A 13,337-nucleotide genomic window follows, 5' to 3' on the forward strand; every position below is an offset into this window, starting at 1 on the left:
AATTTCTTCCTCTGTATTTAACCAACCCTTTATTAATTATTAATCGATTTATGTTTCATGTACAGCACTTTGTATACAGCAATGCCTGTTCTTAAAGCGCTTTATAAATAAATTTGAGTTGAATTCATGCAGTGATTTCTAAACATTACTTAAGGCACTTTCATTGTTTAACTGTTCACCCAAACAAAGAAAAATAAACCTGAATAACTGCAAATTATGTATTTTTCTTTTCTTTCTGCTTCTTGTAACAAAGCCATTGAAACAATTCAACAGACTTCAAGTCAATAGAAAGTGACAAAATAAGAATTTTAAATTCAAGATTGTTACTTTAAAATCTAACTCAGTTTGTATAATTTAAAGAAATGCACCCTTAAAACACCTGAATAACAAGTTTGAAATGTGCTTTAACTTTATTTCACTCTCAGCCATCATTGAGTATAGTTGCCAAATATAAATCATCACCATCATTCATATAGGCCATACGTAACTGTCTGAAAGAGCAAACGTTGGTTTGATTCTCATTTCGTAGAAGTCTTTTCAGGAAATAACTCCATGCTTTCTGCCCGTCTGAATAAAGGCGTCGACACAGTGGTCAATGTCTTCATCTGTGTGCGCGGCTGAAATCTGAACACGGATTCTGGCTTTGCCTTTTGGTACGACGGGGAAGGAAAATCCAATCACATACACACCTGTGGAGGAGAGGGTCAAGTTGTCAGATTTTTCAAGTTCATCATAAAAAAAACCCAGACAGTATTTACTTTTGTTTTGATGCAGAAGAAAGGTCAGATATGATTAATATCTCACCTAGCTTCAACATGTCATCTGCCATTAGAGAGGCAAGCCGCGCATCACCCAGCATCACTGGACAGATCGGGTGAGCCGAGCCTGAGATGGTGAAGCCGGCCTGAGTCATCTTGTTTCGGAACCTGAAGCACGGAAAACATGAATTACAATTGCACACCCGTGCAATAATTAATCATCAGCGGTACCATAATACTCATAATGCTGTATCCTAATACTTTCTCTTCAGTGACAGCAAGGTGTGCACCAAATCTTATTGCATCTGTTAAAAAAAAAAAAATCTAATCTGGAAAATGGATTAGCATAAAGAAAATCTAATATACTGTTCTGTATTGTTTCCTAAAATTATTTGCTGTTCTTTTAGCTGCATATATCATAGTACATGGACACAATCATAGTTGTGATTCGAGGGCTGCATCTGGGTATCTAACAAATGATCTGCTATTACAGTTTTACAGTATTACAGTTTTTACAGTTTAAAACACAATTTTGCAAACTCGGCTCGTTTCATCATAATTATGACACAATTAAAAAAAACACACACCCAAATTGCAAAACCCCTCTCATATCCTCCAAAATGAAGCACTGCAACCAAAACTACATCTAGCTTTGCCAAAATCAAACTTTTGTACCAAGTGGCACACACGTTAATCATGTCACCAGATTTATGTCTCATCAACTACCCACTGTTGGGCATAATGCAATAGTTTGTAATGCTATACGTAATACTAAAATAGTTCAAATTGTAGAACATTCTTCAGATTGTTCACAAGCACAGACATATTTGAATATACACATATGCTGTTCAAACTTTTTAACAATTTATATTTACTTTTTTTATTTTTCACAAGTCAGTATAACATATGCACAGCAGATATGTTTACATTGAAGTGAACATGTTCACAAAACAGTAAACAGAAAGAAAATTGCAGGAAAATATATCTCTATATCTCTTGAACGCACCAATCATGAACATCTTTCATGTTTGAGGTGGAAGTTGTCAGAGAAACAGTTTTATCAGAATAGAACATATTTTCAACAAAATTGGGAGCTTTTCCTTGCCTGGGATAATGACCCATTAGCTTCCTCTTTCTTCTTCTTTTGGTATTTTGCCATCCATCCATCCATCCATCCATCCATCCAAAACCAACAATTAGGCAGCCTCTCGCATCACATTGTCAGCCCATGGTTGATGACATGATCAACTACGGTTTCTTTGATTTCATATGAAAGTTGTTGTCTTGGCCATGAAATCCTCTACCAGCTCTATCCAGCTCTAAACATACCTCTCACCCCCCAACTCCCTCATTTTAAGCCTCTCTTCCGCTCTCTCTCTCTGCCACGTCTTCCATTGTTGTGTAAAAAAAAAAATATATATATATATATATATATATATATTCATCTGTGGCCTTTTTATAACGCATTGCTTATACTTCCTGATTGAGGTGCTAACAATTAACCATTGAGGTGTTTGGCCAGGTGCCACATATATTAGTCAATGAGCTCATGTATTGTGATTTTGAATGGCAGTGTGTTGCAAAGGTAAACGTGACCTTAAGTCAGATTGTTGTGTCTTATGCAGGTGAATCGTGTTCAGTCAATTTAAAAAGTGCCATTTTGAATTGGAAAATGTGTGTAAAGCAGAAAATGTGTTTAGAGGTTTGGAGACTCGAGAGGTCTTGCGCTCTGTGTGCCAGTTTAAATAATGTCGGGGTTACGGCTTCATGAGCCCCGTTCCCCTCCTTCCTGTGTGTGTGTGTGGGTGTGTGAGAGAGACAAGGCAGTTAATTAGGCGGATGGGAAGCAGCTGGAGCAGCAGCCAGGTGTGGAGAATCACATTAGCCTACTTAAGCCAGCCCCGGACCACAGCTCAGCGCCAGAACGTCTTGAGTAGTACACCAGTCATCTCCACCGGCTCCCGCCTTGCTTGCTCACCTGCCATCCTGTCTGCCATCCTGTCTGCCATCCTGTCTGCCATCCTGTCTGCCATCCTGTCTGCCATCCTGCCTGCCATCCTGCCTGCCTGCTTGCCTGCCTGCCTGCTTGCCTACCGGCCGGTTCACCCGCTCACCACCTGTTTCTCTGCTCCTGGTCATCCTCCACCCTGCGGACACTCTCCAGATCAAGTTGGCCCGCTTGCCTGTTCCACTCACCTCTGCTCATTAAAGATACTTGCACCTGCCATTCTTGTCTCGTCGTACCTGCATTTGGGTCCTCCCTGCACCCCCCATCCTAACATTACGTTCTGGCCACAACATGGACCCCGCAGGTACTGACCCCGCCCAATGCAACCAAGCCGCTCAAGGACTACTCCTCGAATAACACGACCAAGCCCTTCATGTTCTCCTCGCAAAGGTAAAGGAATTTTCCCAAGTATTATCTTCCGTCCAAGACCAGTTGGCAATGTTGCAGACCCACGGACAATTCTCCTCGCCGCCGCCACAGCCGCCCGCTCACACTCCACCCGTACAAGCACAGGTAGCTCGGGAACCCTTTGTCCCCGCCCCGGCGCCTTATTACGGCGGCTTGGGTTCATGTCGAGCCTTCTTGGTACAGTGCGCTATAGTTTTTGAGCAACAGCCCCATTCTTATGCCTTTGATCGTGCAAAAATCGCCTACCTGATAGGTTGCCTTCGAGGGGCTGCGCTCGCCTGGGCTTCCGCCGAATGGGAGCGTCAATCACCGGTGTGCGCCTCCTATCCTGCATTCACGGAGGAGATGAGGAAGATTTTTGACCACCCGGTGCGCGGTAAGGAAGCAGCTAAACGTTTGATGTCTCTCCGCCAGGGCTCCCGAAGTGTAGCTGAGTTTTCAGTAGAGTTCCGTACGCTCGCAGCCGAGAGCAACTTTAATAATGAAGCACTCCAGGAGGTATTCCTTCGCGCCCTTAAAGACTCTCTTAAGGACGAATTAGCCTCCCGCGACGAACCCGCGGACCGAGACCGTCTCATTGAGCTAGCTATCCGTATTGACTGTCGGCTCAGAGAACGTCAGAGACAGCGCCGTTCGGCACCAGCTCCGCGCCCCGTCTCACCGCCAGCAGTTCCAGCCATTCAGCCCAATGTAGCCCCCACACTAGCCTTGCGTCCCGCCGACACTCCAGAGCCAATGCAGCTAGGGGGCGCCAGATTGACTCAGGAGGAGAGGGCACGGAGACTTAGTAACCGGTTATGCTTGTACTGCGGTCAAGGAGGTCACTTCATTCAGTCTTGCCAGATAAGACCAGTAAAAGGGGGGGCTCACCAGTAACTGGGGAGAGACTGGTGAGCCAGACAAACAGCTCCTCATCCCATCGCTTAGTGCTCTCAGCCACCTTCACACCAGCACCAGTCCAGGACAGTTTCTGCATTAGTCGATTGCGGAGCAGACAAGAACCTCATTGACTACAGTTTGGTAAAAGAACTTGGGTTAGAGACGCGCCCCTTGTCGACCCCGTTTAGAACCACTGCGCTTAACGGACAGTTATTGTGCCATGTCACACAACAAACTACGCCTGTTTCCCTCTGCCTCTCTGGTAACCATTTTGAGGAGCTCAGCCTCTTTGTTTTTGATTGCCCCCGGTCTCCCGTGGTATTGGGGTTACCATGGCTCAAGAAACATAATCCTGAGATTGATTGGCCCATCCCAAAACTGACTGCATGGAGTGAGACCTGCCATGAGGGTTGTTTGCGTTCAGCCCAAGTTCCCATCCAGAGCACTAAGGCACCTGAACCCCCCGATCTCAGTACAGTCCCTCGCTGCTATCACGACCTCAGTCGGGTTTTTCCAAGGACCGAGCTGCGTCACTACCACCTCACAGGCCTTACGATTGTGCCATTGATCTCTTGCCAGGTGCCACCCTTCCCAGCAGCCGTCTCTACAACATCTCACGACCAGAGAGGGAGGCGATGGAGAAATGCATCACAGAGTCTCTGGTTGCAGGCATCATCCGCCCCTCGTCCTCTCCTGTTGGTGCTGGGGGTTTTTTCGTTGGAAAGAAAGATAAGACTCTACGACCATGCATAGATTACCGGGGACTTAACGAGATCACGGTCAGGAACAAATACCCTATTCCACTCATTGAATCCGCATTCACTCCCCTCCACGGCGCGTGTGTTTTCACCAAGCTCGATCTGCGCAATGCCTACCACTTGGTCCGGATAAGAGAGGGGGATGAATGGAAAACTGCCTTCAACACCCCCCTTGGACACTATGAATATCTGGTCATGCCCTTTGGACTAACAAACGCCCCTGCAGTTTTCCAAGCTCTGCTGAACGATGTTCTCAGAGATATGATCAATAAGTTTGTGTTTGTTTACTTGGATGACATCTTAATCTTCTCAGGATCCCAGTCAGAGCATGAGGAGCATGTTCGGCGAGTTCTCCAGAGGCTCCAAGAGAACAGACTTTACGTCAAAGCAGAAAAATGTGAGTTCCATGTCTCCAAGACCACCTTTCTGGGGTACGTAATCTCTAAAGGAGAACTGTGTATGGACCCAGCCAAGTTAACGGCAGTCTCAGAATGGCCACAACCAACTAATCGCAAGCAGCTTCAACGTTTCCTAGGCTTTGCTAATTTCTACAGAAGATTCATTAGGAATTATAGTCATGTTGCGGCCCCCCTCACAGCTCTTACCTCCACTTCAATTCCTTTCCGCTGGTCTCAAGAGGCAGACTCCGCCTTTGCCAACCTCAAACACCGGTTTACGGCAGCTCCTGTCCTCATCCATCCTGATCCCTCACACCAATTCATCGTAGAGGTTGACGCGTCCGAGACAGGTGTTGGAGCCGTACTGTCCCAGCGCCATGAAGAGGATGGTAAGATACATCCGTGTGCCTTCTTTTCCTGCAAGTTATCCCCGACAGAGCGCAACTACAGTATTGGGGACCGAGAGCTCCTGGCCGTCAAACTCGCCTTGGAGGAGTGGCGGCATCTCCTAGAAGGAGCAGAAGTACCTTTTGTGGTATGGACGGACCACAAGAATTTAGAGTACCTTAAGGCTGCCAAACGACTGAACCCCAGACAGGCCAGATGGTCCCTCTTCTTTTCCCGATTTAATTTCACCTTATCCTATGTTCCAGGAACACCAAACCAGATGCCTTATCCCGCCAGTTTACTACCACAGAGCCCAAGGAGGATCAAGAATCTATCCTCCCGCCCACCTGTTTCGTGGGATCAGTCGAACTGACTATAGAGACCCTAGTCAAGAACGCGCAGAAAGAGCAACCAGATCCTCGAGGTGGGTCCCCGAGAACTCTAATTGTCCCTGATAATGTCTGCCCGCAGGTTCTCAAATGGGCTCATGCCACTCGCCTCACATGCCACCCGGGAGTGAGGAGAACCCTATCAGTTCTTCATCAGAGATTCTGGTGGCGCACCATGGGGGCTGACACACGGGAGTAAATCGCAGCCTGTCCCGTATGTGCCCGCAACAAGAACTCCACCAGACCCAGTGCTGGGTACCTCCGTCCATTGCCGGTCCCCAGCCGTCCTTGGTCCCATATTGCCCTTGATTTCGTCTCCGGTCTCCCCCCATCTCATGGGTATACTGTAATTCTTACTATCATTGACAGATTCTCCAAGGCCGCACACTTTGTCCCTCTGGTCAAGCTCCCCTCAGCCACAGAAACTGCAGACCTGTTAGTTCAACATGTTTTTCGTCTCCACGGCATACCACATAACATAGTCTCTGACAGGGGTCCTCAGTTTACATCACTTGTCTGGAAATCCTTCTGTTCAGCCCTGGGCATTTCAGTGAGCCTCTCATCTGGGTACCACCCCCAAACCAATGGCCAGTCCGAACGGGCAAACCAGCAACTGGAGACCTCCCTCAGATGCATGTCTCACCACAACCCATCCACCTGGAGCACCTTTCTCCCCTGGGTTGAATACGCCCACAATGCCCTGCCTAACGCCTCCCTAGGTATGTCGCCTTTCCGCTGCTCCTTAGGCTATCAACCTCCCCTGTTTCCTGCCCAGGAGAAGGACCTGGCAGTCCCCTCCGTTCAAGCCCACTTGAGCCGCTGTGCCAGGGTCTGGAAACGAGCCCGTGCCTCTCTCCTCCAGTCCACAGTTCGTTCGGAGACACAAGCTAACCGTCGCCGCTTGCCGGCGCCCTCCTACATCGTGGGCCAGAAGGTTTGGCTGAATGCCAAAGGCAAGGCAAGTTTATTTGTATAGCACATTTCATACACAAGGCAACTCAATGTGCTTTACACAAGGAAAGAACACATAAGCATAAAAAAACAGTAGTTAACATTCAGAGGAAAAAAAACAAAAAACAAAAACAAAAAAACACTTAATTAAAGCTGTTTAAAAGTCCCTAATCAAAGGTATAAGAAAAAAGCAAAGTTTTTAACCTGGATTTGAAAGCATTTACACTCGGGGCTGACTTCACTTCTGTTGGTAGCCTATTCCATCTATGTGCAGCATAATAGCTAAATGCAGCTTCACCATGTTTGCTTCGAACTCTGGGTTCCACTAGTTGGCCCAAGTCTATGGATCTCAGAGCGCTGCTGGGTTTGTACTCAATCAGCATTTCTTGGATATATACAGGACCCAAACCATTTAGTGATTTATAGACGAGTAGCAGAACTTTAAAATCGATTCTACAGCTGACAGGGAGCCAGTGTAAATCCTTAAGTACTGGAGTAATATGTTCTGATCTTTTTGTTTTGGTCAGAACTCGAGCTGCAGCGTTCTGAATGAGCTGCAATTGTCTCATGTTCTTTTGAGAGAGTCCAGTCAGAAGACCGTTACAATAATCTAGTCTGCTGGAGATAAAAGCATGGATAAGCTTCTCTTGGTCTGCTTGAAGCATGCAGTCCTTCAGTCTGGATATGTTTTTCAGCTGGTAAAAGGCTGTTTTAGTGATAAATTTAATATGATTACTGAAGGTCAGATCTGAGTCTATTAATACCCCAAGATTTCGAACTTGGTCTTTAGTTTCTAAAGACAGTGACTCAAGCTGTTTTTTAACAGCAATCCTCTTTTCTTTATTGCCGAAAACAATGAGCTCCGTTTTGTTTTCGTTCAGCTGAAGGAAATTTTGGTTCATCCAGTTGTTAACTTGCTCTAGAGAATGACACAATGCGTTAATAGAACTGCTGTCATTTGGGGACATAGATAAATACAGTTGTGTGTCATCTGCATAACTATGATAGTCAACATCGGTGTTCTGAAGCATTTGACCCAAAGGTAACATATACAGACTGAACAACAGGGGTCCAAGGACTGACCCTTGAGGGACCCCACATGTCATGGCCTTTCGATCAGATTCAAAATTTCCAATGGTCACAAAGTAACTCCTTTCCTCCAAATAGGACCTGAACCATTTAAGGACTGTTCCATTTAACCCCACCCAAGTTTCCAGCCTGTCTAACAGTATATTATGATCAATCGTGTCAAATGCTGCACTGAGGTCCAACAAGACGAGCACTGATACCTTCCCTGCATCAGTGCTCAATCTTATATCATTCAGTACTTTAATCAGAGCTGTTTCTGTACTGTGATGAGGTCGGAAACCTGACTGGAATTTATCCAAAAGTCCGTTTAAGCTAAAAAAATTGCTGAGTTGATTAAAAAACACTTTTTCAACTATTTTAGTTATGAAGGGAAGGTTTGCGATTTGTCTATAATTTGCTAGCAGGGAGACATCCAGTGTTCTCTTTTTTAGAATGGCTTGACGGCGGCTACTTTCAGACATTTAGGAAGTTCACCTGATTGAAGTGAGCAATTAATTATTTGCTGTAAATCGATCTGAACAGATTTCACAATGGTTTTGAAAAAGCCAGATGGTATTGTGTCAAGACAGCTCGTGGAAGGTTTCAATTGCTGAACCAAGTCTACTACAGTATTTTGATCCACTGAGTCAAATTCTGTCATGGTAATTAAATTATTTCTAGGTGATTTTAAGTGCAGCATCGTTTTGTTATTTTGCTGGTTTGTAACAATGTTTGACCTGATGGCTTGTACTTTTTCACTAAAGTAGCAGGCAAATTCATTGCATTTATCTGTTGAGAGGAGTTCTGGCGCTGTTTGATTTGGACCTCCCTTTGAAGGTTAGTTCTCGAAAATTGGCGCCTCGATTCATAGGTCCATATGAAATCGAGAAAATAATCAACCCTTGTGCTGTGCGACTCAAGTTGCCTACCTCTCTCCGTATTCATCCGACATTCCACGTATCACAAGTTAAACCGTTTGTCTCTAGTCCATTAGCCCCGCAGTGTCCCGCCCCCCCCAGGTTGTGGATGGCGGCCCTGCCTACAAGGTCCGCCGCCTGCTGGACGTCCGTCGCCGGGGGCGTGGCTACCAATACCAATACCAATACCGTTCCCCTCCTTCCTGTGTGTGTGTGTGTGTGTGTGTGTGTGGGGGGGGGGGGGGGGGGGGGGGGGGGGGTGTGTGAGAGAGACAAGGCAGTTAATTAGGCGGATGGGAAGCAGCTGGAGCAGCAGCCAGGTGTGGAGAATCACATTGCCAGCCCCGGACCACAGCTCAGCGCCAGAACGTCTTGAGTAGTACACCAGTCATCTCCACCGGCTCCCGCCTTGCTTGCTCACCTGCCATCCTGTCTGCCATCCTGCCTGCCTGCTTGCCTACCGGCCGGTTCACCCGCTCACCACCTGTTTCTCTGCTCCTGGTCATCCTCCACCCTGCGGACACTCTCCAGATCAAGTTGGCCCGCTTGCCTGTTCCACTCACCTCTGCTCATTAAAGATACTTGCACCTGCCATTCTTGTCTCGTCGTACCTGCATTTGGGTCCTCCCTGCACCCCCCATCCTAACAAATAATTGTGCTATGAAAGTCATTTTTGTGTTTTAGCAATTGGAAAAAACTGTAATATAAACATTTGCTCATGTGCATGCTATTTTAGAGCAGACACAGTATATTTTATGACACAAGTTTATTTTCCCCCACATGTAAACACAATGAACAGTATTAAATAAAGTAGTTACCTCATGGTTTTGGCTGACATGCTCTGCGCAATCTCATTGGACGCGAGCAGCAGCTCGACAGCCCGCGTGGCGCAGCCCACCACAGGTGGGGGGAGGGAGTTGGAGAAGAGGTAAGGCCGAGACCGCTGCCTCAGAAGGTCAATGAGGGGCTTCGGACCCACTGTGTAGCCCCCTGGCATGAGAGAAAATATGAGATTATGTGTCAACTTTTCTGCATTACAAATAGACTTGACTTTCAGTTCCTTTGTTTTTGTTTTTTTTGTTTTTTTTTTAAAACCCTTTCAGTTGAGTTAATGCAAATGTAGTGAAATGGCCACAAACACAAAAGGGAAGTTGCTATGTCACTCCATCAATAAAATAGCAACACATAAAAAACAAAAAATCAAAAACATTATTACTGCTTATTTATGGACAGAAATTAGCTGAAATAATGGTTCCAAATTAACCAGGAAGCATGTTTTTGGTAAGAAAAAGTGATTTAATTAGTTTTATGAGATATAACAAACTTTAAAATTCAGAATTTTAATGACATATTGCATAGCCACGACAGATGCAAAAAAAAAAATAAAATCGTGGAAAGAAAAAAAAAACATCGACTATGTAATATATAGTCTTGTGTGAATGTAAACAATATGTGGCCTTTTTTTTTTGTTTTTTTTGCTGTAGACATCCAATGAATGTCTTTTTAGGTTGTTTCCAACCTGCACATTGTGCAAACAAACAAGAATTTGAAGTTAAAAAAATAATAATACTGATGTACTGATTTTATATGAATGACAAGAGCGAATGTTACCTTAAGAAGTAACAAGAAAACTTAAAGAGGAAGATAACTTGAAAGAAGGACTCCTCTAAGAGTTGAACCCAAGACCTCTTGCAGCCTAAGCGAGACACATACCACTAGACCAATGAGCCACACAGCAAAGAAGACAATCCAATTGATTGACATTTGGTGGACCATGTGACAAGCGCAGCAGAGTTAAAAGCAGCTGACTGATCGGTGTCTCAAAGAATGGCTCGTCTGGGAGTTCAATATGGGACCTCTCGCACCCAAAGAAAGAAGCACAACCCTAAACCAACGAGCCATAGAAGAGACCCGATAACCCCATTCCTTGTTATTTCGTGGTGCATGTGACAAGGGGCATAGGTTTGAAAAGTAGCTGATTGATGGTTGTGAGTATTCTAAAGTGGGGTCTTTTGATTGGGGTTTTAAAGAACGACTCGCACAGGAGGTGAACCCAGTACCTTTCACACCCTAAGCAAGAATCATACCACTAGACCAACGAGCCTCACATTCAAGAAGACAATCCCGTTAGCCAACAGGTAAGCGATCTCCAATGCGATAACTCCGAGCTACGCTCCTCTCTCGTCGCTGTCACAGCCGAGTTGGAGACGATTAAAAAGGAAAATAAAATGCTAAAGGAAACGGTCTTAGATGTTCAATCCCGTAGTATGCGGGAAAATCTAATATTCTCAGGTATATCCGAAAATTCTCCAGATAATCCAGAGAGTGAGATAAAAAAATTCATGACATCATCGCTAAAGATCCCACAGGAGACGGTAAATAATATCTCTTTTCACCGTGTACACCGGCTCGGAGCTCGTAAGGGCAATAAGCCCCGTCCTATTATTGCTAAGTTCGAACATTTTAAACATAAAGAATTGGTAAAAAGTAAAGGACGGGAGCTCAAAGGGACATCTTTCGGGATGAATGATCAATTCCCAAGAGAGATAAACGAGCGGCGAAAAGTACTGTTTCCTATAATGAAACAAAATAGACAGGAGGGTAAACGGACTTCGATGGTCGTTGATAAATTATATATCGACGGCCAGCTATTCCGAAACCCAACCTCGACCCCTTGGCTGTTCTAACTGACAATTGGTAGAGCCGAGCATTGTGTGATTATTTGACGTATGTATATGTATATGTATGTGTATGTATATGTGTATATATGTATATATATGTATATGTATGTATATGTATATGTATGGATAATGGGTTACGAAATAGAATATGAATTTATATTATGCATAGGCTATATAGTAGTAATAATAATAATAATAATAATATAAAAATATATTCTTAAAAAAAAATAATTAATAATAATAATAATAATCTCGCTTAGGTCACCATTTACTGGTGTATTGTTATGTTGAATCCCCCACAGATTTCCTTCACACTCACTTCCCCCCACGTTTCTTCACTATTATACTTATCTACTTGCTATCTCTCTCTTTATATAAATTATATAAATTGCCTAATTACTCTTTTGCTATCCTACAATATGTTAATATTAATAAGCAGCTTATATAGATGTATACATAAGACTGAGTCTATATTGCTTGTATGCAGAAATTAGTTCTGGTCTCCTGGAATGTGTGTGGCGCTCGCTCCCAGGCAAAAAGAATAAAAATTTTAGACCATCTCTCAAAATTTAAGGCAGATATTTGTCTCCTACAAGAAACCCACTTACAAAAATCAGAAGAAAAATTATTTATAGATACAAATTTTAGTCAAGTTTACTCTGCCCCCTATAATAGTAGACAAAGAGGTGTCTCTATACTTATACATAAGAATTTATTCTTTACTCTAAATAATATAGTAACAGATTTAGAGGGCCGATATATTATTATCCAGGTAACTATATTTAATAAAGTATATACAATTGGTAATTTATATGCCCCAAATAATGATGACCCTGATTTTTTCCATGAATTTTTCTCTCGGTTACTCGATTTAGCAACAAATTCTACTATTATTATTGGAGGTGATTTTAACACGGTCTTGAACCCGTTAATAGATCGTTCTAATAATACGATATATACAAGGCGATTACGATCCGCTAAAGTAATAGATGAATATATGGAGGATTTTGGCCTCAGCGATGGCTGGAGACTTCAAAACCCAACTAAGAAGGAATTTACTTTCTTCTCTGCTGTGCACCGATCATTCTCAAGAATTGATTTTTTCCTTACAAATAATTCTATTGTTGATAAAACTGCTATAAAAATACATTCTATAATTATAAGTGATCATGCACCAGTCTCCCTCACTCTACAAATTGACTCTACCTTTAAACCTCCCCCGATATGGCGTTTTATCATCTCATTACTGAAAGACGTAGAGTTTGATAAAATTATTAGAAGGGAGTGGGCAGATTTTTTGGAAATAAATGACTCTCCAAATATATCTCCATCTCTTCTCTGGGAAGCAGGGAAAGCGGTAATTAGAGGGAAAATTATATCATATTCAACTTATAAAAAGAAACAGGATCAAAAATTTGTTACGGTGGGGGTGTGATGGACGGACCCAGAGGCGGAATAAACAGGCAGGGAGAAGTGGAATGACAGCAACTAGAATGACTTTATTGACTGTGGTGGGGAAGGACTGGACGAGACTGAAGTGGAGGAGACTGGGCTGGACGTGTACCCAGATCATGGCGAGGACTTGGCGTTGCGTGATGCAGAGACTTGGCGTGAGGCAGAGACTTGGCGTGAGGCAGAGACTTGGCGTGAGGCAGAGACTTGGCGTGAGGCAGAGACTTGGCGTGAGGCAGAGACTTGGCGTGAGGCGAAGACTTGGTGTGATGCAGAAGACTTG

General features: G+C 44.1%; 1 protein-coding gene and 1 long non-coding RNA gene across 2 annotated transcripts in view; both read right to left on the reverse strand.

The window, feature by feature from the left end:
* Positions 1-384: 384 nt before the first annotated feature.
* The window catches only part of gcat (glycine C-acetyltransferase), a 65,785-nt gene continuing 52,832 nt past the window's right edge, over positions 385-13,337 (reverse strand). The window contains exons 7-9 of the mRNA XM_077500679.1: positions 9,740-9,911; positions 805-926; positions 385-689 (exon numbers count right to left, since the gene is read on the reverse strand). Of these exons, the coding sequence (XP_077356805.1) occupies positions 538-689; positions 805-926; positions 9,740-9,911 (446 nt within the window). The 3' untranslated portion in view covers positions 385-537. The remainder of the gene's footprint in view (positions 690-804; positions 927-9,739; positions 9,912-13,337) is intronic.
* LOC144003946 (uncharacterized) lies at positions 2,649-9,725 on the reverse strand. Its single transcript, XR_013279133.1, has 2 exons — positions 9,343-9,725; positions 2,649-2,760 (listed from the first exon to the last, which is right to left on the reverse strand). It is a non-coding gene; the product is annotated as an uncharacterized LOC144003946 (long non-coding RNA).

The sequence above is a fragment of the Festucalex cinctus genome, chromosome 1, assembly GCF_051991245.1.
Source record: "Festucalex cinctus isolate MCC-2025b chromosome 1, RoL_Fcin_1.0, whole genome shotgun sequence".
Taxonomy (NCBI): Eukaryota; Metazoa; Chordata; class Actinopteri; order Syngnathiformes; family Syngnathidae; genus Festucalex; species Festucalex cinctus.